This window comes from Octodon degus, unplaced genomic scaffold, assembly GCF_000260255.1.
Source record: "Octodon degus isolate 3935 unplaced genomic scaffold, OctDeg1.0 scaffold00293, whole genome shotgun sequence".
NCBI lineage: Eukaryota > Metazoa > Chordata > Mammalia > Rodentia > Octodontidae > Octodon > Octodon degus.
This window is the reverse complement of record NW_004524869.1, coordinates 547,800-570,959: the sequence shown is the minus strand read 5'-3', so window position 1 is coordinate 570,959 and position 23,160 is coordinate 547,800. Positions and strand designations below refer to the sequence as shown.

General features: G+C 38.5%; 1 protein-coding gene across 2 annotated transcripts in view; it reads left to right on the top strand.

The window, feature by feature from the left end:
• Adamts12 (ADAM metallopeptidase with thrombospondin type 1 motif 12) overlaps nt 1–23,160 on the top strand; it is a 402,762-nt gene that overhangs the window by 219,903 nt on the left and 159,699 nt on the right. For both annotated transcript variants that reach the window (XM_023707482.1, XM_023707481.1), the window contains exons 7-11: nt 3,857–4,006; nt 12,956–13,099; nt 13,650–13,794; nt 17,571–17,663; nt 19,235–19,380. In XM_023707482.1, coding sequence (XP_023563250.1) covers nt 3,857–4,006; nt 12,956–13,099; nt 13,650–13,794; nt 17,571–17,663; nt 19,235–19,380 — 678 coding nt within the window. The remainder of the gene's footprint in view (nt 1–3,856; nt 4,007–12,955; nt 13,100–13,649; nt 13,795–17,570; nt 17,664–19,234; nt 19,381–23,160) is intronic.

Here is a 23,160-nt window from a genome sequence, read left to right as displayed (position 1 = left end):
TCCTGTTTTTAATAGTGGCTGTACTAATGCACACACCCACTGACCATGTGCAAGGGTTTCTTCTTCTCCACACCTTTGGCAACACTTGGTATCGTTCATCTTTTCAATAAAAGCCATATTAAGAGGTATAAAATAATATCTCCTTATGATTTTAGTTTGAATTTTCCTGAATAAATGATATTGAATACTTTTTCATATCCCTATTAATTAGATATATATATCTCCTTTCCAGAAATGTCTATTTGTAGTCTTTTTCTTCATTTTTAATGAGATTATTTGTTTGCTTGATATCCAACAATACTTATTGGAAAGCCCATCTATTATTCAGTGTATTGTGTTGTATCTTTGCCAAAAATCTGTAGGTGTGTTTATGTGGGTGAATTTTAGGGTTCATTATCAGTTTGATTCATCTATGTTTCTATCTCCTATTTCACACTGCCTTAATTATAGCTGCATGTCACACATTTGTATGAGATTGAGTTATTTACTTGACTTTAATTTTTTTCAGAAATGTTTTAGTCAATCTGAAGCTGAGTATTTGCATATAAATTTTAGAATGAGTTCATATATGTCTATAAAAGGCATGCATGATTTTGATAGGAATTGCAATAAAGCTATAGATAATTTTGGGAGAATGGATATATTTATTAGATTGAATCTGAATCCATGAACATATTATGCTTCTTTATTTATTTGTGTCCTTGGCTTTGTTTTCTAATTTTCTAATTTTGAGGTTATAGAGTTTTTATGTGTTTTCTTAATTTTATACCTAAGTATTTCATTGGCTTAAAACAATTGTAAATAGTAACGTTGTATTTTTAGGTAATGAGTCTTCTCTCAGACAACCCTCCCCACAAAAAGGGTTAAAATAGACATAAACAATATCTTATCATGGTTACTGTTCTATTTGATAGTCTGCTTCTTGTGTGAAGGAGGTACAGCTGAAGGAACACGTCAGTGAGGCTGCTGACCAACCGCAACCTTAAATTTTATATGGAAACCTTTGCTCTAGAATTTTGGATTCAGTTTCTGAGCTGAGTGCCTCTGAAATAATTCTTCCCATATTTGAAGTTTAGTGCTTTTTATTATGAAATAATATTTTCTTATAACTAATTGTGAGTATAGTCAAATTAAATGACATAAAAAAGTATCTAGCACACAGTAAGTGATCAAAAAGTGTTTTTTATTTCTTCTTTCCTTTCCTTCTTCTTCCCTTCCTTTTTCTTCCATTCTTACCCATGCAAATCCACTGTTGTGGATGGGAACCATATGTTTCCACCTAGCGTGGGTCTCTGTGCTAGCTATAGCCTGAGTAAGTGAACCAGAGGACAGTCTCCTTGGCCTGGCTCACCCCCAAGAAGTCCTTATCATTACATGTTATTCTTCTTGATGATGTGAATGATGTAATGATGAGGACTGTTAAATAATGAAGCATATTTCTTTTATTTACTTTTTATGCTAAGCAATTCAGTGAGTTTTCATGAATAATGAGCCACTTTTTTGAGTCTTCATGAAAGGAGGGTGGTCTGTGGTGGGCGATTAGCATGACTAGTGAGACCTGGATGCCTCTAAATGCAACTGCGACTGCAACTCTTCATGCCTTGTTTGATTTGAGTGCAGCCCTCAGCACCCAAAAGTACCAGAAAGAAAAAAGCTCCCATTCTGGTGCAGAAATCGTCCTGAAATTCTTGATTTGAGTTCATAATAACAGTCCCAGATGAGAGTGGGCTAATGAGAATTGTCATCCTTCCAGCTGAATCCACTCTATACAAGAAAGAGCTCAATGTAGAAGCCTGAAGGATGGGGGAGGGAGCTTTCTGTCCGTTGAAAATTCAAACTTAACTGCTGTCCCCCTAGAACTTATCATTCCTTTTTCATTCTCCTCACTTTGGCAAATGTAGTTTGTTTGGAACAAGCCCCTCCAACCCTTGGTAGGAATCGTGGGCCAATTGTATGACTCAGGGGCTGCAACGCAGTTCAGAAACCACTGAGAGTGCTGGCTAGGGCTATGACAGCATCTTATTTGCTATCATAGGACCAGTTATCCTCACTGCTCAGAGCCTGGAGAGATTATGTTACTTAGACCAAAATGGAACCATGGGCAAGGAAATAACCAGCCTTAGAGGATACCACATGATGAAAGGTAGCTTTTTATTGAAGAATCTATACATTTTCCATCAGCAATCAAAGTGGATCTTTGGAAGTGTATTAGCTTAGGATTCAGACAGTAACTAGAAATAGAACTTTAAGTAGTTATTGATCTTGGTTTATATTCTTAATTTTTCTTCAAGGGCTGCTTGCACAAGTGACACTTTCTGTCCTGAAGCTTTCCCATTTCAAGTCCTTTTAGTGGTGGTCATGAAGGTAATAGTGTTTAGATCAGAATGTCAGTCCAGAGAAACATTATCCCGGCAAAATTTCTGCTGAATGTCTCATGCACCAAATCTGAGATCACTTCTTTTGGATGTTTCTGGTAATGAATGCACATGAAACCTGTCTACACGGAGCTTATTCATGCCAGTTGTTTCCTCTTCTTTCTCCAGCAAGGGCTGAAAATAGTCCATCATGCAGAGAAGACACTGTCCAGCTTCTGCAAGTGGCAGAAGAGCATCAACCCCAAGAGTGACCTCAACCCTGTCCATCATGATGTGGCTGTCCTTCTCACCAGGTACCTGGGTTTCTATGCGGGGCCTAGGGAAAGCAGGCAAGGCTTTCCAGGTATTTGTAATCATGAAATTCTCAGTACTCTGTGCTGCTCTTGGGCAATCAGGAAGGTAGCAACTTTGATACATTCAGCTCCTGACTCATACGAGTGACAGTGGAGGAAGAGCATAGGACGCATGCTCATCTGACAATACTTCCCTAGCCAATAAGTCATCTGCTGAACAAATGTGAGACTGGGATTTTTCTTTCCTGCCCCATGGGCCCAGCAGTTTTCACTTGATGAAACAAAAACTCATGTGGATTCTCAAGCCTGCTTTGGTTTCTGTGAAGCAAAAGACAAAGGAGTAGGAGACTATTTATTGCTAAAAATGGTGTCCACACAAAATCCATGAGAACATATTTGCAACTAATTAAAGCTCAGAATCTTATGGACATTGTTGAAAGTCAAGAATTATTGGTCAAGAGGTTTTCTTTTACTGAATAAAATCAAATGATTAAATAATGGCTCTCTCAAAACTCTTTTTGGTGATTGAAATAATTCCTGCCGATATATGGAGGCACATTTTTATTTAAAGGGTAAAACCAGTCTTAGAGGATACCACATGATGAAAAGACATTCCTAGACATCTTCCTTTCCCAGAATCAATGAATTCCACAAGATGCCATTCTGTCTGTCTCTGTATCTTCTCACCCTTCCCATGTTTGAAGTGTTGTCTTTGTAATGTGGCTGTACAGATCCTTGGTCTGATCTCTTGTGGGGGTGAGTTGAAGAAACCAATTGCTTTTCTCATGAATGGGTAAAAGCTGTCAGATGAGTTTTTAGCATAGATCACAGAGAAGTTTCATATTTGAAAAACTTCAGTCACTGTTAACTGTTCTTTCCCTATTTAAAAATTCAAATTAACTTTAGTTTTCAATGAAATCTCTTATTGGCCAATTCATATAATTTGGCTTCCTGAGATTAAGAGCAAAATAATCCCAAAGAAGACATTCACCATATTCCCTCACATTTTAAAGTGTCACTGAAATTCAATAATTAAAATTAAAATAGGCTTAGTGCTAAAATGTACCTTATATTCATGTTGATGTTTAAGCATGCTTTACAAATGATACTGAATATAAACAGATTTTTTCCAGGAGGTTTTTCAGCTGCTTCCTTTGGTGTCTCACCATCTCTATTCCTTGCCTTCAGAAAAGACATCTGTGCTGGTGTCAACCGTCCTTGTGAGACCCTGGGTTTGTCTCACCTGTCAGGAATGTGCCAGCCTCACCGTAGTTGTAACATCAATGAGGACTCCGGACTCCCCCTGGCCTTCACGATTGCCCATGAGCTGGGACACAGGTAAAGGTCAAGGAAGTTGAGATCTGTTTGCCACACTCATGACTCAGTATCAGTAGAGCAAACAAAAGCACTTTAAGTGTTAGATTTTGATTGAATTATGTCTTGATACTCGCCTGCTAGACTGTAGGGATCCAGCGGTGTCTCAGTACCCCAGGGAGAAACAGAAGCAGGAATGAGAAAAAGATAGACACAAAGACAAGAGCTGGGTGAGGAGGGGGCTTGATGCCTGTTTGGCATGTGACCCCAAGAACAACAGTAGAGGCCTCTGTTTATACCACTGAAAAGTTAGCATCATGTGACACAGGTTGTCTTGTGACTAATAGCTGACGTCAACCAGGCAGGAAGCTTTTCTCAGGACTGAAGTAGCTTAACTGCTTTAGGCAGTGAGGCTTAGTCCTGCTATCATACATCTGACCAGTTTCTAGCTTTTGTGGCTCCCAACACTAGCCTTCTGTGTTTTCATCTATAAAGTGGGAATAGCAACACATTTCACAGTCTCCAGTATCTTCTCTGCCCTGTTCACTTGCACCTGTATGTACATCACAGAATCCAGGAGACCACACAGTTCTCTCAGGAAGATGTAGGCAGAGGCAAGGAGAAAAATTATTCTTGAATTAACTTGAATTATCAGTTGAGGAATAACCTCTGATGAATTCATAAGAAATGATCGTTGTGATTTCACTAAAAAGACAGAAGCTTAATGTTTTTTGAATCTTTTTTCCATTATGCTTTTCAGTGTGTCATTGAATTCTCTTAATTTTTCTATGAAATAGATACTATTGTCAGCCCCATCGGTTATATATATATATATATATATATATATATAGAGAGAGAGAGAGAGAGAGAGAGAGAATATTGACTAAATAAACTTAAAACTGCTATAAACTTGAAAGATCATTAAGTGAACACCAATTGACAAGATATCCAAGTTGTTATAAAAGCATGCAGATTTGTTTAGATGAATCTCATGAAAGCAGTCTTTAAAATGTTTGGGAATTATAATGAGAATATTGGAGAAATATAATGAGGATTTTGGATTCAGCAGGTACCAAGGGTTCCCTTAGAGGAAAGATCTTAGCTTACTTGTAATGTTGTCAGTCATCATAATGGCTAACTACAAATAAGAGTGCACTGCAGTCCTTGGCAGCAGCTCAGAGTAGGAAGTTCCAGGGATAGCTAAGCTGTACACCCTAGCTTATCATAATCCAGCAGCCTGGGTGGTCTGCCCATCCAGAGGAGAACCTTTGGGCCAATCCTGAGTGCATGCCTAGAAACAAGGCCTGGCCTTTCCAAACAGGCATCACCTGCCACATAACAACCGAACTCACAGAACAACTGAACTTCTCAAAAATAATTTCACCTCCACTACAATTGTAGCCCGAGTCTTGGCCCCAGAGAAACCCTGTGCTTGGTCTGGCTTTCTGAACAATGACCATAGTGACCTTCTACGATACTGTGGATAGCTCTCAACTTGTTTTCTCATTTGAGAGACCAGTAGGTTGAACCAGACAATTTCTTCAGTGCTATTGTTTGCTGGAGCCTCATCAAAATATTCCGGAAATAAATATGAGATAGTTTAATATCCTTAGTGCAAAATTCAGAAGGTAGAGAAATGAAACTAATTTGTAATTAGATACTAATTGAAAACTTGGGGGAGCTAGGACAGAATGTAATCTTGATAAAGCCAAATGAAAGTAATGGGCCTGCTGATCATAGAACTCAACACAAGGAAAATTATTTTTATGTCTGCTTTGCAGAAGAGGGTTGTTTCTTCCTGCTCACTGGTGTTAACAATAGCTGCTGGCCATGTAATAGCAATTGAATATAAACAATCAAACAGAAAAGCCATTGGCCATGTGCTTTTCAGCAGTGCTATACCCAAGCTAAAAAAAGTTAAGACTTAGCGTGACAAAAATGCATGTTTTGAATGTTTACTTCTTCTGTTCCAAGGGTGGATTCTTTAATCCTCAATTTCAAGCTGACATTGTGAAGAGAAACATGCTATGCAGGTCCCCCCAAACACTGTTTTCTTGTTTTGAGGCAATTATTGGCATGAGTATTGCTGGGCATGGATATATGACTTTTGTGAGGAAGGTCACCTAAATAAATAAAGATGAGGGCAGGTATAATTCTTCCTTTAGATTCCAAAGTTTCTCCAATGAAGTTGAGAATGATGGAGTAAAATGATTTGAACACAAGGTGTTGAACACTGGAAAATAAAGCTATAGAAGTTCAGCAGTTATCAAAATATTGGCTTGATTATCAGAATAAAATAGGTTCCATCAAATCAGGTTGATCCTATAAGTTATCCTATAAGTTTAATACCAGTGTGGAGCTTGTTGAAGTATTTTGCTTATAAAACTATAAAACAAGTCATTACCCTATGTTCATGTTGTTACTGTTATAGCTGTTCTGTTTAAAATTATGCAAGGAACAATGAGAATTAGATTCAAAAACAATCCTTTTCAGGTAAAAATCAATTTCCAAAGTAAAAGAACTTGAGAACACTCAAGGCAGAACTAGTGTGCAGTGTTTGAGTTTATTCAGAAACTGACCCTCCCTCATAGACTTGAATGCACTTCATTTATATGGAAGGTAAAGGAAACATGTTTCGGGCAGGAAAATACTGAAAAAGGAAGTAAAGGGAATCAATAAATGGTTAATTATCTCAGCTCCCCCTTTGGGCAACTGGACCTTAATCCCATGGAAAAACTCTGAGAAAAAGAAGTGTATTTTAGCTTTATCTCACACGAGGAAAGGATTGGGTTATTTTATAAAATATCCTTATTGGTCGAAGGCTGATTTCAAGGGCTGTGATTCCCTTGCACCTCATGGTTATGAGGCAAAGACAGAGCAGTCTAAACTAGCCTTGGAGAAAGGCCCTCGGCAGAGAAACACAAAACTGGCAAAATCAGCAATTGGAAGTGAGCTGCTCATAAGCCTTCAGCCAGCCCCAACACCATCTGCTACAGCTTACTGGGGAGCATCCAGTGTCGGCTCTTACCAAATTCTGAGTCACAAAGATGTAGAATATATATACTTTTCCCTACTCCTATTAAACATGATGAAAACCTCTGAACATTGTGTGAAAGACAAGCAAATGAATTCCGAAGGATGGAGAGAACAGGGAAGACTGGTTATGCACAACAGGTCCCAAAGATAAGCTGGCAGCGAATCCCCTGCTTTGCTGTGCCTTCACGTATGCCAGGTTTAGAGCTGATAGCATCAGCAACCTGGACTCACACAGACAAAACACAGCCCTCCATTACGTTAGCTAGCTGAAAAGTTTTGAGAGCAGGCCAGTAGCAGTTTAACTTGAACCACATAGCACAGGAAAGAGGGGGACTTCATGTTTCTCCGTGCTAGCAAAATCTGAGTGGGGACCTAGACTTCCATTCTTAAGAGACTACAACAAAGTAATCAACACTGCCACTGAAAACAAAAGAAAACACAAAAAACTGAAATCCTGCCACTTAAGTAGTGTCAAAAGATCACATAGGGCTGCAGAGATAGCTCGGCTGTCTAAGCACCTGCCTGGAACACACAAGGACCCAGGTTCAGTCCCCAGTATGGCATGCTGGGCCAGTCCCAGAACCCTGGGAAGGGGCTGGAAAGATAGCTCAGTGGAATAAGTGCTTCCCTGGCAAGCACAAGGGCCTGGGTTCCACAAATTAAAAAAAAAGAACCTGGGTATACTGTGCCTTCCCCAAAACCAGGTCTGGTGATGCATACCTATTAATCCCATGCTGGGGAGGCTGAGACAGGAGGATCACTACATAGCAAGACCTTGTGCCAAATAAATAAATAAATAAGTTTTAAAGTGCCACATAAGTCACTGAGACTCTGTCACCTCTAGGGCATTCGGGAATGTTTCCCTAGCCCCAGCCCTGTGACGTCAATGCAGACCTTATCACCCTAGCACCAATAGCAGACAAAACAATATTCTTCATGAATATTGATATAAAAACTGCAACAAAACATTAGCTAATAGGATTCAGGTATAACATAATCAGACACAAAGACCAAGTAGCATTTATTCCAAAAATATCTTGCTAATCCAACATTTAAAAATCAATTATCTCAATCTTCCATAGTAATAATCCAAAGAAGAAATAACTAATTTGAAGATAACATTATGCAGTACAGTACAGCAATCATTGTCGAATTCCTATTGTTTGATGAAGCTTTGATTCATGTTGTCTTGTTTTTGGTTTTTTTTTTTTTACTATTTTTTTCTTCTCTTTAAAGAGAAGAAATATGCACTTCCCAACAATGAAATTCAGAGTTAATTTTTAGGTTCAGCACCTGGAGTTCTCTTGGTTTTAGGTTTTCTAGGCCAATGATCTCCTCTTCCTCTCTCCTAATTTGTGGTCCTACTTCAGTAACCTTGTCTTAATTATGCTAGTTTTCTGGTCTTTGTTTTTATTTTGATCTCCACAATAACTTTCTGAAAACTAGTAACAGATTATTTTTTAAAATGACATGAATACCTTAACTGATATAAAAAATTCATTTGACAAAATCCAACACATATTCATGATTTCAAAAACTTACAGAAATAAAGAAAAACTTCCCTAACTTGGTAAAGACCATCTAAAACAAATTTACTATTCAACATAATATTAAAAGTTTCACCTGGGCCGGCCAAATAGCTCAGCGGATTAAAGTGCTTGCAAACTGGCACAGGGACCAGAGGTTCAATCTCCAGGCCTGCCATGCCAGCCCACCTCTGGAGTGTTCTGAGATGGCAATTGAGAATTGAGACTGGGTGTGGTGGTGTGTGCCTGTAATCCCAGCTCTTGGGAGGCTGTAAACAGGCAGATCACTATAAGTTAGATCTAGTAGTGAGACCCTGAACACCCTCTAGATCATTCCCTAAAAAATACAAAAAGAAAAAAGGTTCTATCACATTTCTATGTCCTAGCAATGAACAGGTAGACAATGAAATTTTAGAAATTAATACCATTTATAATGACTCAAAGCTTGATTTTAGACTTTTGTCTTGCAAATCTGTGAGAGAATTTCTGCTGAATCACCAAGTTTATTTTCATGACATCCCTATGAAACTAACATATCATGCATCCATCAAAGCACTGGTATCTAGAATATAAAGACTTTCCAAATCAATAGTTAAAAATCCTATAAGAAAATGGACAAAAGACTTGAATATATATTTTACCAAATGAATTCACAGATAGCAAACATATGAAAGGATATTTAATATCATTAGCTATCAGGAAAATGTAAAATAAAACCACAGTAGTACATTATTATACACCCTTGAAAATGACTACAACAAAATCAATTTGATGCCTTAGGATGGGTATAGAGAAAACTGACCATGTATGATCCATAAAATGGTACAAGCATTAGAGCTCTGGAAAAGGGCTTGATGGTCTTTTAAAAACTGAGCCTACAATTGCCATATTACCCATAATTATATTTCCAAGCTTTTATCTTTGTGCAACTAAGATTTATGTTCATGTAAAACGTTGACATGAATATGCATAGAAGCCTAATCATAATACCCTCAGATTGGAAACAGCCGAAGGGCTTGTTTTTATCCAACAGGGTTAATGGTTAAAAACTGTAATGGATACAACATCCTGGAACATCAGTCATTTACAGGAGGGAAGAAGACACTAAAATATGCCACAACACTGACAGATTTTCAATGAATTATGTTTAGTAAAGAAATCCTGTCCTAAAGAATTACTGTATGATTACACTTACGTGCCTTTATGGAAACAACAAAATTATAGGAATGGAAAACATACTAGGATTTAAGGAGGGAATAGGGCATGGAAAGAATAGAAGTGCCTATACAGTATATCAGAAAAGAACTTACAATAATGAAAATGCCATTTTTTACCTCATTAATATCAGTATCCAAACTATGGTATTGTCCTGTAGTTTTGGGAGCTACTACATTGAATGAATGGGTAAAACTATGCACTGCTTCTTACAACCCCATGTGAATCTGCCATTAGCTCAAAATTTAAAAGTTTCATATTTTTCATGACAGATAAAAGGAGTAGGAGTGAGAGGACAAGTATAAGGGTCAGTAGTGGAGGTAATAGTAGATAATAGAACACAATCAAATGAAATAAAAAATGTGAAACTGAGGAAAGGATGAAGAAAAGAAATGACAGAAAGTGAAAATGGTTGAAGTAAGATACATGTATGTAGAAATTTGTCCAAATAAGACTCATTAATAAAAAACTTTAAATTAAAAAATAAGACCTAAAATAAACCTTATGAAGTTTAAATTTTAAAAGAAGCATCAGGCCATGTTCAGATGACCTAAAAACAATTTTTTTAAGAAAGCTTTTTAAATGGACCAAAAAGAGAGAAATGGATTGAATTTGAATAGTAGAATAAAATCTACACCAAAACAAAGGACAGAATACGCTAGGGGCTTCCTGAGAAGGATTTGCATCCGTATTGCAGAGATGCTTCTGAGGTGGGCAGCTCCAGGTTTGGCTGTGTGGCTCTAATTAGCTGTGCAGCACACTAAGAAACACTGGGGAGATCAATGGCATGGCCTGAGGCAGCTTAGAAGAAGGGAAAATGAAAAACTAATATGCATAGAAGACTGTCATTATCATTTAATAACAAATACACCTCCCTGTTCCTTGGAAACCTGTTTGTTTTATCAATCACTACTTATAATGCAAAAGAGAAATGAAAATAACATATACACTATAACATAGGCAGATAATTTCAATATTTTTGAAAATAAATTTTAAGATACATTTATGTATTCCCTATATTACATCAGCTTTCAACATCGAGGGCCACATATCACTCTTACTAGGCTCCTGAGTGAGTTATCAGAAAAGAAAATATAATTTCAAGAAGAAGATATAGCACCCTTTCCTTTTAAGTAATGGCAATACCATGGTATTTATTTACTCAAATTCCCTGCCCCATCTTCTGGATTGCGACACATTTCATTAAGAGCTATGCTCACTCCATGTGCAAAACTGGAATTTTAATGAAGGAGTTAGGAAAGCTCACACTCACACTTTCATGCCTGTCATTCCATACTGGTAGGCAAGCCTTCCTTAAAGGATTTGAACACCAAAGATGAAACAAATCTCACCACCCTTTGAGTTGTTTCAGATTGTACAGTGGTTTCTACTTCACACTGCTCACCACAATCCATCTCAAAAAGCTTCCTGAAATAAATCTTTCTGCTCTATGGCCCCACGTGCTTTTCTCATTCACTCTGTCACTGTCCCAGGGGATATGGATTCTGTACTCAAATGAAAATAGAAAATACAGGTTTAGGCAAAACATATCTTGAATAGAAATGTTTTAATGATTTCAATCTTTTCAAGGAATGAAATGAAAATTTTTGGGGGGGGGTACTTACTATTTTACATTAAGTTTGAAGTCACACAATTTATAGGACACAGTCACATGGTTTACGTACTTGAATACTCTTATTTATGTAGTTTAGAATATTTAGACTATTGATAGAAATCTGTGAACTAACTATTGAGCAGAAATTTGTGGAGTATTTCATAAGCCCAGCAGGACTAGATTTGTAGAGCTGTGGGGACCGCTTGCTCATGAGGCTATCATTGAATCTGTTTCTAGGTAGGTGGTGAAAAGCTTTTTAGATTAATTTTCTGACTTCTTTGTGACTTTTAACTTAATGGAGAATGTGATTAGAGTTTGGAAGTAAGCTGATAATACTCCATTGCAAAAATACAAGAAAATCTCTAAATCCCCCCAAAACTGTTTTCCAAGAGAGTTGATAATATTGATCAAAAGTTTTCATTAAAGTTCAGTGTGAGCTTCCTGGTCACAGGGGTTGAGTTTCACCCTGAAGAGTATTAGGTTATTCTTTCCTGTACTCAGATTTGAAAGTGTGAGACAATGCCATCAAATTGGGAGATTTCCATGTACATGTGCGGACACCCCTGGATAGAGATCTTATAGGACTCTAAGAAGGCGTCTTGAGAGTGTCTCAAGATTGTAGCAACTAAGTGGGTCTTATGGGTGGGCTTCTTTACTAAGCACCCTCTTGCCATGGTTGCTGGTTGAGACCTTCAAGGTCTATCAACAAGGTACTAGGAAGTTCTAGGGGTGGGGTGGTAAACTGCACACATCTATGACAGCCCTGGGTTAGGAGCACAAGTTGTCCTCTGAAGACCCACTTCACCACTAACAACTTGCTGGCTCTTGACAGATACCAGACTAAACTTCCTTATATTAAAAAAAATGACATAGACCATATTCAATCATACAATTAAATTTTTCTGTCATTTGTGAAGATTTATTAAGGCACCTTGTTATGTGCTTTTCAAACCGCACTCTACACCAACCTCATTCTAGCGTGGCTACAACCTTATTTCCTGGGAGGGGAAAGTGGGTGAATTTTGGTAACTCAGAACAATGAGCAGCAGAGGTAGGCTTTAAATCCAGATTAATCTGTTGTTAAAATCCCTGCTCTCACCCACTGAACTATAGCTCTCACCAGAGCTGCTACTGGGGAGTCTAGCAGTAGCAGAAGGGACTCCATTCCTTCAAACCTCTTGGCCTTTCCTGAGACTGCTATAGGCTTCCCACTCCCTTAAAATTATGATGTGAAAGGAGAATGAAGGTTTTGTTCCTCATACTGTGATTGCTACAGTAGGAGGAAGCAAGTATCTTGGGGACAGAATTATTTCTCCTGGTTCTAAATACACAGAAACCCAGACCGAGGACTCTTGCTGTCTGCGCAGCAGCAGTTGAATACATGAGGGAAAGGTTCAAGTACAACATTCCCTGCACATTTGAGTTCACACTTAGCTATTCCCTTCCAACTTCAGAGTCTCACTTTATAAAAACCTCCTTCTGTACAAAAGTAGCTCTCAGTGAGTTGTTAGAACATTGGAGAAAGTGACTTTTCTCTTTGTTTAATGCCTAACTACTTGCACCTCTTGTGCCTTGCACCAGCTTTGGTATCCAGCATGATGGCAAAGAAAATGACTGCGAGCCCATGGGCAGACATCCGTACATCATGTCCCATCAACTCCAGTACGATCCCACCCCGCTGACCTGGTCCAAGTGCAGCAGAGAGTACATCACCCGCTTCTTGGAGTAAGTGATGACGCATTGCTTTATACCGTCTCTTGGATCTTTACAGAGCAGTTTGTGTTATTGTATGCATACAAGCTGCTGCTTAGAAAAGGCTCAGTTGTGTATCTTAGGCCATGGTATTGTGGTGGCATCACGGGGTGGGTTGCACATCTGCTTTCTAACCCTGAAATTTGGGTGAACTCAGCTCCCTAGCCACAGCCTGAAGGCTCCTGTTTTGAAGGGTCTTTTCAAAATGGGATCATAAATGAAGTTCCTGGAGACTGGCATGGACATACAGGACAAGTCAAAAGAAGCATTCAACCAAAGCCTATTGAGGATAGGATGATAATGGCTTAATTTTCCTCCTTCTTGTATTTTCTAGATAATAATTATGAACATATACCATTTGATAAGATTTGTATTTTCCATTACAAGCTTCCCATTGGGCCCCAAATTTCTCTAGCATGTAAAAGAAAAGTTGTCTTGAAGGACAAAGGGCAACTGAGAGGGAGAGAGGAATGAAATGCTGAAGGAATTCACAAACAACTGCTCTCATTTCTCTTGTTCGCAGCCGGGGCTGGGGGTTCTGTCTTGATGATGTCCCCAAAAAGAAAGGTTTGAAGTCCAAGGTCATTGCCCCTGGAGTGATTTATGATGTTCATCACCAATGCCAGCTGCAGTATGGCCCCAATGCTACCTTCTGCCAGGAAGTAGAAGTAAGTGCTGGGTATGTTGGTCTCTCCAATAGATCGAAGCAACTGAGATCTCCAGCAATTTCAAGGAAGAACATGGAAATATTAGGAAATTTGAGGCCTGCTTAGGCAGATGCAGGGACTGGAGTTTGCTCCCTGGCTCCACATGTTGTGCCGGCCCTGTCTCAGGTGCCCTGAGACTGAGACTGAGCCCAAGCATGGTGGTGCACACCTGTGTCCCAGTGCTTGGGAGGCTGAAAACAGGAGGATCACTATGAGTCCAATCTGTGCAGTGAGACCCTGTAGACACTGTACTAAATACATAAAAAAGAAGTAAATCTGAGGATTGAGACCCAGAAATGGAATCCCTCAATATGTGACAAGATATAAGTATATTTGCAAATATATGAGTTCATGAACTTGATTCCACAATTCTTGTGGAAAACTGAGTTGGACAAGGATCAAGTCAAATTCAGTAGTTAGCTTCCATGTTGATATGTTGAGAAAGAGACGGATATATGTGTAGATATACATATAGAGATAGATAGATATATTCAGATATATATGTAGATGAATATGGAAACATATATGGAGATATATCACATCTATACCTATATCCGTATCTCTATATCCAACTTTCCACCTGACCTAGGCCCTAAACATCATTTCTAGTATTCAAGTGATCACTAAACCTAAAATCTAGATTACTACTGTTGTGTCTCTGTATTTAGAAAGGCAAACTTCAGATAGATAAATACTTCATTATGTTTCCAGCTTCTGAGGAGTACCCATAATTTCTTACCAACTCAAGAGTGCATTTCATTCATTCATGTAGAAGTCATATAGAGGGGCTGTTAGAATGTTAGAAGTTTTATAGTGTTTTAGAAGGTATATGAGGAGCCGGGGAGATGGTTCAGTAGAATAAGTGCTTCCCTGGCAAGTGCAAGGGCCTGAGTTCAATCCCCGGTTCTGCAAAAAAAGAAGAAGAAGAGGAAGAGGAAGAGGAAGAGGAAGAGGAAGAGGAAGAGGAAGAGGAAGAGGAAGTACTGGGCTCCCTGCCACCTCCAGAATTTTGCATACTCTGGTTTCTTTGTATGATCCTTCTTGTCATTTGAGTCTCAGTTTAAATATCACTTTATCTTATTTGGCATTTTCATTTTTAATTTTAATTTTATTTATTCGTTTGTGCATTTGTTTGGTTTTGTATTTAGTACATGGTCTATAGATTCTACAGGGTCTCACTGCATAGGTTGGACTCATAGTGATCTGCCTGTGTTCAGCCTCCCAAACGCTGGGATTACAGGGCGCTCCACCACCCCCGGTCTCAGTGGCTCTCTCAGCGCATCCTGCGGGTGGGGCCTGAACCACATGCCGAGGCTAGCACCCAGGCCTCTGTGCTCTGCCTAAGCAGGCACTTTAATCCACTGAGCTATGTGGCCGGCCCCTATATGACGTTTTTGTAATCTGTACTTTCTTGTTTACTTATATTAGTCTAGAGTCTCTTCTACTACATTTTAAGATGTCTAAGAAACTCTTTCTCCTTGAGACTCAGCAGTATGTATTACATAGCTTTCCTCTCTGAGCAGGACTCAGGAGTCTACTTAAAGCTGAACTTTTGAGAGGGCTATTCTCCACAGAAGTGGTGGACTAAAACAAATCTACCATTTGCAAAGGGCTTTGACAAAGTCAGCTTAGGCTGGCTTTTGAGGTGAAAAGAGGAAGGGGATTCTGGTGGATAACATTCTCACTTGAAAGTTATTTACTGTAATCCCACTTGATGCCAAGTCAGAGTTTGAATGTCTGCCCTGTAGGGTTGAAGTATTATGATACCAAAAATAACAACAGTGATAACATTTTGTCCAGTAATATTGTAGAGGCCCAGGACTAACGGTGAAACTGCCCTAGGGGAACCAACAACAAACTAATAGATAAACCTGCTTTCAAATGAATTCACAATTCAGCCTTTAATTTAAAAATAGAAAATTATCTGTCTTTAGCTTCAAATAATAGAACTTTTGATAATTCAACTTTTAATAGGAATAATAAAAATACATAAAATTACATTTGTATACCAAAATAAAACTAAACTATATGAAAGGCAAATACAAAGAAAAACAAATACAACTTTTAGAAATTAAAAAAAAACATGCTTATGGCTTAAAATTTAATAAATGGAATGAATAGCAGAATTTGACACAGTTGAAGGGATACATTAATTAAATGTCACTGAGAGCTGAAAAAAATTGCCATCCAACTTGCATGTTTCTAAGATGTAAGTAAAGGAGAGGGAAAGTCCTTCAACTTCCTATATAATTTAGAGCTAGGAAATGTAAAAGTCAAGATGGAACATGAAAGACAAGAAATTGACTTATCAACACAATTATGGGTTCCAGAATAAGAATGGAGAGACAAAATTTAGGTAGATAAACAGAGAATTTTCTAAAATTGTTTAAAATCTGAAATCTTATGATGAAAAATACATTCAATGAATAATATGATAGAAGATGTGTGTAAAGAAATGACAGAGGAGTGATTGGAACAAGAAATGAAAAGGTAGCTCTGAGTACCTAAACCATGACATATTTTTATCCCATGCAATAATATATGTAAAATAAATCAGACCCACAGGTATAAACATCATTCTGTCTTCTTAGTGTAAGAATCTGAAAGAATAAATAAAATCTGAAAAGCACAATAGATATAGTAAATGGAAAGATAATGAACATAAGGAATAAACAACTGGAATGAGGGAAAGGAGAAAAGACAAGGAAAAAAGGGAAGGGGAAAAATCATGTAAGTATATACACAAGATAGCCAAGATGTTTGTACTACTAATTTCTATCAGATTTTTGAAGATAGTAGTTAATTCTTAAAATTTTTACTTTGACCAATTTTATATGATTGTATCTCTAACCTGAGCAACTACACTGAAGACAACAATGTGCACTATAACAACCACTGAGGCAGTGAGATAGCTCAACGGAGTAAGCACCTGCTTAGGCAAGCGCAGGGACTTGGGCTCGGTACCCAGCACAATGTGCTGCGCTGGCCCTGCTCCCAGGTGCACTGGGCTAGCCACAGAGACTGGGCACAGTTGTGCATGCCTGTAATCCCAGTGCTGGGAAGACTAAGATAGGAGGATCATTACGGGTCCATCTGCGTAGTGAGACCCTGTACCAAATTATATATATATATATATATCAACAACCGCTGTTGAATACTATCATCTTATTTTTTAATTCCATATCATTTCTAATATCTTACCTATTATTTTTCTATTCTCTTTAAAATAAAAAAGAATCATTACAATCTTGCTGTGTGTGCATAAGGGTAGAAATACAAGAAATACAAGAATGTGCATCAAAAGCAAGCTGACTACTTTGGGCAATGAACAAGTGACCTGAATCTTTCTGGGTGGCATAGTTCCCATTTCCTGCAGGGAGGAGGCTCAAGCTGTAAACATGTCAGGTATCTGAAATCAGCCGAAGTTTTAGTTTGCCTAGGATAGTGAATATCATCAGTTATCTACCCAGGTTTAATGAATGCTATACTAGATATTGTCCCACACATAGAGAAATGATGGTCTCAATTTAAGAACGGTGTTTTAGCACTCATTTCTATATTGTTTTACCTGGCCTGCAGACCACGGTTTACAGAAATACCAAGTAGAGTTTAAACTAAGATTTCTAATGTTTTACTTCTATTCAGTCACAACTGTAGCAAGTATTGCATGCATCTGTTTTACCATAACTGGAGAAATGCTTTTGTGCAAGTTTTAAACTCTCACAATTGATTGCCAGAATGTTTGCCAGACACTGTGGTGCTCAGTGAAAGGTTTCTGTCGCTCTAAGCTGGATGCTGCAGCAGATGGGACCCGATGTGGCGAGAAGAAGGTGAGGAGTTGGCCTGAAGAAGGAAGTCAGGAGAGAGGATACCTGGGGCTCTAGGGAGGGTTAGGGGGAAGGCTTGGAGAAGGGGTGAAGCTCTCTCTAGGTAAAAAGCACTGAAAAGAGTCACATGATCAGAGAGCCAGCAGAGAGGATTTTGCTTCCACTAAGCTCTTGAGCTTTTATTGGGAGCAAGTAGTCAACAAGAGAGAGTTGATTCCAAACTTCACTTGCAAAACATTTGTCCCATCTTTCCCTGATGAACTTCTGTGCAGGCTCTGGTCAACAGCATCTGCTGAGCCCATTACTGGTCTTTGTTGTGACATTTTTATCTCCCACACTGGAGACCCGGAAAGAACAAGTCAATAACTTTTTCCTTTCAAAATGTCGAATTTGAGAAATTTAGAGTTTTCTTTTTCTGATACTACTGGTTTTTTTTTTTTTTTAAGTTCTTCCTACTGTACCAAGTAGAAAGGGAACACACCCAAGAACCTAGAGGCATTAGATATCCTCCCAACTGAGAAAAGAGCCACTCATGCTGCAAAATTAAGTGAGTTTTACAGAGAGTTCAGGAATTAGGGGGTCAGTGGTTACTTTTATGCAACTTCAGTGTGGCATGAACATCACTGAGATAATGGACGTTGGTTAAAATCTCCAATGATTAGAATTAATGAAGAAAAATAGTCTAGTAGATAAAGTACTCAGAAATCCTTCAGAAAATGTGGCCATTTCCAACAGCTGTTTTATTTCTTTCATTTTAATTGTTTGTTAACCTTTCTTGCTTTGCAAGAAGGTAAGGTTATTACATCTTACATGAAATTAAATCTGCTAAACAACTATGATATTAAGTTGATATTTGTAATGGTTGGTACATTTTGTCCACTTGAGAAGTTTAGAAGCTTAGGTAAGTGACTCAGCAAGGGGCTAAGGTCCTCGCTTTGTAAACATCCTGAACCTGTGCAAGAGAGGGTACAGATATGGTGTGGGCATAAAGAACCCACCCTAGGGTTGAAAGCCCACATGGAATATGCAAGAGGAAAAGAGACGCCCTCCCTCCCCCATTGCTCTTGCTGCTTTTACTGTCTTCTCTTGCCTTGAAGTATTGCCCCTATGCCAGGCCACCCCGCCTTGGTGCTAGCTGGTTATGGACTGAACCATCCATAAACTTCAAGTTAAGTAGGCCTTTCCTTCCTTAATTTTTTGTGTTGGGCATTTTGTCTCAGCAATGAGAGAAAAAGTAACTAAGACAACATCTTTCCATATCAAGACTTTCTTGATGAACAAAATAGTTTGCTGATTTATATTCCAGGATGCAATCTGCGGCCCGTGCTCCAAATAGCAATCCTGCACTGATTGTGCTACAGAATGTGAAGCTCTCATCATTCCTGAAAATCTTTAATTCTAAAAATTGAGACTGCAGGAAAATTGTTTTATAAGCTCTTCTTTGTTTTGCATCAGATATGTGCCTAAAGGAAGCCTGATTTTCTGGGGAAGATTGAGTGTAGACTTCAGGGCTTTGGGCTCAGCTTGCTTGGGGACATCCTGACACTTTCTTCTCCTGTCTCTTGCTGTTGCAGTGGTGCATGGCCGGCAAGTGCATCACAGTGGGGAAGAAACCAGAAAGCATCCCTGGAGGCTGGGGCCTCTGGTCACCCTGGTCCCACTGCTCCAGGACCTGTGGGGCTGGAGCCCAAAGTGCAGAGAGGCACTGCAACAACCCCGAGTAAGTCAGCCATGTGTATCTCCTTCTATTCCCTCCACAACTGCCTAAAGACCAGTCTTAACTAATATGGTTTAGCAACCTCACACCTCTTGAGGAACATTAAATGGGTTCCCAAAGGCAAAAAGAACCAAGAGATTCAGAAGAATGAAAAAAATGATTCTACTTTCTTTTGGTTTTCTTTCAAATCTTAATACTTATAAGTATACTGATTCCATTGATTAGGGAAATACAACAAATTTATTTTACATATATGATCTATGGGAAATCCCCAGGCCACTATGTAATTAAGTTCTTTGAGTTAACTCCATTCTATCATTAAGAGATTTGTCATACCCAATTTTGGTGATTAAATTGTGGCTTGTTTTCATTCATGAGGAATATATAGTTATACAAAAATGTTATTCTTCCTTTAGGTAACTGGCATAACCATTAAACATGTTTTAAGAGAAGTTTTTACCAATACTTGTGGGATAGAAGTGAAATGGAAGGACACAAAGTATCCCTATGTCACTGTCAACAAAAATTCAGGTTAACCTCAAATAATCAAGGACATCTCTGAGTAGCTCCTATAAGTAAAATGCCAATAAGTAAAATGCCTGCTACATATGTGAACTTCCTTGATCAAAATTCTTTCCTATAAATCGACTCAACTCATAGAAAGGTGGGGAGGAAGAGAGAGAATAATGCATGGGCATTCAAAGGGAACAAATAACAGTAGAACCACACAAAAATTGTATCTAATGGTGCTGGAAAAACTCACTTTCCACATGTCACAAGCTAAAACTACACCCATGCCTGTCACCATGCACAAAGCTATAGTCAAAATGGATCAAAGACTTAAATATTAAAACAGAAACACTAAATCTTCTGGAAGAAAATGTTGGTAGAAAACTTAAAGACATAGGAGCTTCTTGCCTACCAACTCCAGCCAGTGGCCAGGTCCTGTGCCCTAGCGAAACTCCCCACCTCCAGCCAGTGGTCAGGCCTGGTGTGAAACCCTGCAGGGGAACTCCAGGCAGAGTGGTTAAGAATGATATCCAGCCAGATAATCCAAGAACAGAACAGCTTGCCAATGGGGCACAGCAGGTTTACTTCCCCAGGTTGCAGCAGGAAGAAGCCAAGCACAGTAGCTGGACAAGTTCTAATTTGGTAGATCTGGACCTGGTAAACTGAGGCACACTGCAAGACTAAGTAGACTCAGATCTATAAGAATATCCATTCTCTCTCTCTCTCTCTCTCTCTCTTGATCGAGAGAGGGGACAACAGGTAACTGGCATGAAAGTCTTCCTGGAAGTCTCTGGGAACATCGAGGGGAGGTGATCATACAGATAGAAGGGAAACTAATTTAAATTCAAATTCTATACAGTCATGGTGCTGACCCTTAAGGTCTAAAATACAAACCCATTAATTACAAAACCTTGCTAAATCTCACTACCCATTATTAGTGATGTTAATTCTAGTACTGTAAATACAAAAATGCAACTGCCTTAACCATATAATCTCTCTTGGTTAATAAGATTGGTAGGAGTTAAGGTGACTACTACATCAAGACTCTGCACTGAAAGTCAGAAGACAGTGCTTTACAAAAATGACAAAGAGAAGGAGCAAAATGCAGTCTCAGGCCCCGAGGCCTCCCAGAGCAAATGCAGAAGACACTAGCATTGAAAAAATTGGAAGCCACGCTCTTGAAATCTCTGAAATAATAGCATCTGAAGTAAAGAAACAACTGCATAAAGGTATAGAGGTTATCAGATCAGAAATAATCACTGAGGTAAAAAAAATGATACTATAATGAAAGAAAACCTCTAGCCATTTTTTATGCAGTACCAGGGATTGAACTCAGGACCTTGCTCATGCCAGACAAACACTTTCTATTGAGCTATCTCCCCAGCCCTATAATGAAAGAATTACTGAGTGCTTCCAAAGTGATTAAAAAAAAATAGAGGACAATATAAAAATGATGCAATCCTTCAATAAGCAATATAGGAAATAAGTAGAATGCATGAAGCAAATTCAAAGAGATATACAGGAAATTAAAACAAGCTGGCAAAGCTGTTTGAACGAAAGTGAAGATAGAGTTTCAGATTTTGAAGACACCATTTCAGCTAGTGAAAAGATAAGAAAAGATCTCTTGAAAACAACTAAGATGTGGGAAAAAAAATTCATCACCTGCAAGGTGATGCAAAGATGAACAACGTGAGACTAATAGGCATCAGTAAGAAAGAAGGAGTCAACCCAAGTGACATAAAAAGAATCTGGACAGAAGTAATACCAGAAAATTTCCCTAATATGGAGAAACAATTCGACTTTCAGGTAACTGAAGAATATAGAACTCCAAATAACATCAACCCAATTAAAAACACACTCAGACATAAATCCCAGAAATCCAGAACAAAAACAATATATTAAAAGCTGCTAAAGAAAAGAAACATCACATTTAAAGTAAAACCCATCAGAATAGTGGCAGATTTCTCTTAAGAAACCTTCAAGTTAAGAAGAGCATGGAGCAAAATACTTCAAGTCTTGCAAGAAAACAAAGACCAGCCCAGACTGCTATATCCTGCAAAACTCTCTTTCAAGTTTGATGGAGACAGTATGGTAATAATTGGTATGTCATGACAAGATGTATTTAGAAGACCAGAATAACAGGCATTCCAAGTGTGACCCTTCTATTACACATTGCTATCTTCAGTGCAGTTGCTTGGTTCACAGGTAGCAGCATATATAGCTAGTCAGGTTGAGAATCCTACCAATTAACTATTAGTTTCAAAAACCTGTTGATGTTTCTCAGGATCGTTGCCATGCCCATTTTGTGCATACAAGTATATGGCTTTATCCCTGTCCTGTTTCCCAGTTTTTCTCCTTACCCTCTCCTCGTTGTGCAGTCCTCAAGTTCTCGTTTTCCTTTTAGTTGTGTTATACCTTTCTATTTGTATTTCTTCTTTGGAGTTCTTATACTAGGGAGACTATACGATATTTACACATGTGAGTCTGGTTTATTGCACTTATGAGCATATCTTCAAGTGGCATCCACTTAAATACAAATGCTTCAAGTTTGTCATTCTTTATAGCTGAGTAACAGGTAAAAGGTTTTTTTTTGTTGTTTTTCTTTTTTTAAATGGGTAATAGGGGCCGGGGAGATGGCTCAGTGGAATAAGCGCTTCCCTGGCAAGCGCAAGGGCCTGAGTTCAATCCCCAGTTCCGCAAAAAAAAATAAATAAATAAATAAATGGGTAATAAATGAAAAAAAGACACAAGAAAAAGAAAAATAAATATCACAAGACTGTCCTGCTACAATGCTGTATATGGTTAGATTTCTAAATTTCTGTGTAAAAATATGTGTTTATTCCTATTTTTTCTTCATATTCTGTAAGGACTTAAATTTCAGTGTATCAATACTTGATGGAAGATACCTGTTCCACTTTATGCCTAAGATGTTTGATATTTAGACAGATACTTAGGGTAAACCAAATTGCATATGTTGCAGGGTAATAATAAGCTTCTCTTCTGGAGGGTTAACAACCTTAGTTTGCAGATCAAAAATTGAAGAAAAGGAAGGGCTACAAGGTCAGTCAACATTTTGGCCCTAGCCTTTCAAAGTCAGTGAAGACTGAGAACATAGGAGAACCTGTACTGTAACATCATGTAACTCAGTTGTGCCCCAAACGTTCTGATCAAGGAGATTATGGAGCCACAAAGGAATGTAATTATGTACAGTGTACCTAAGGAGTGTCACATGGAGAGAAAACTTTCTCTCAGGCCTTCACAGAGAGCAAATTG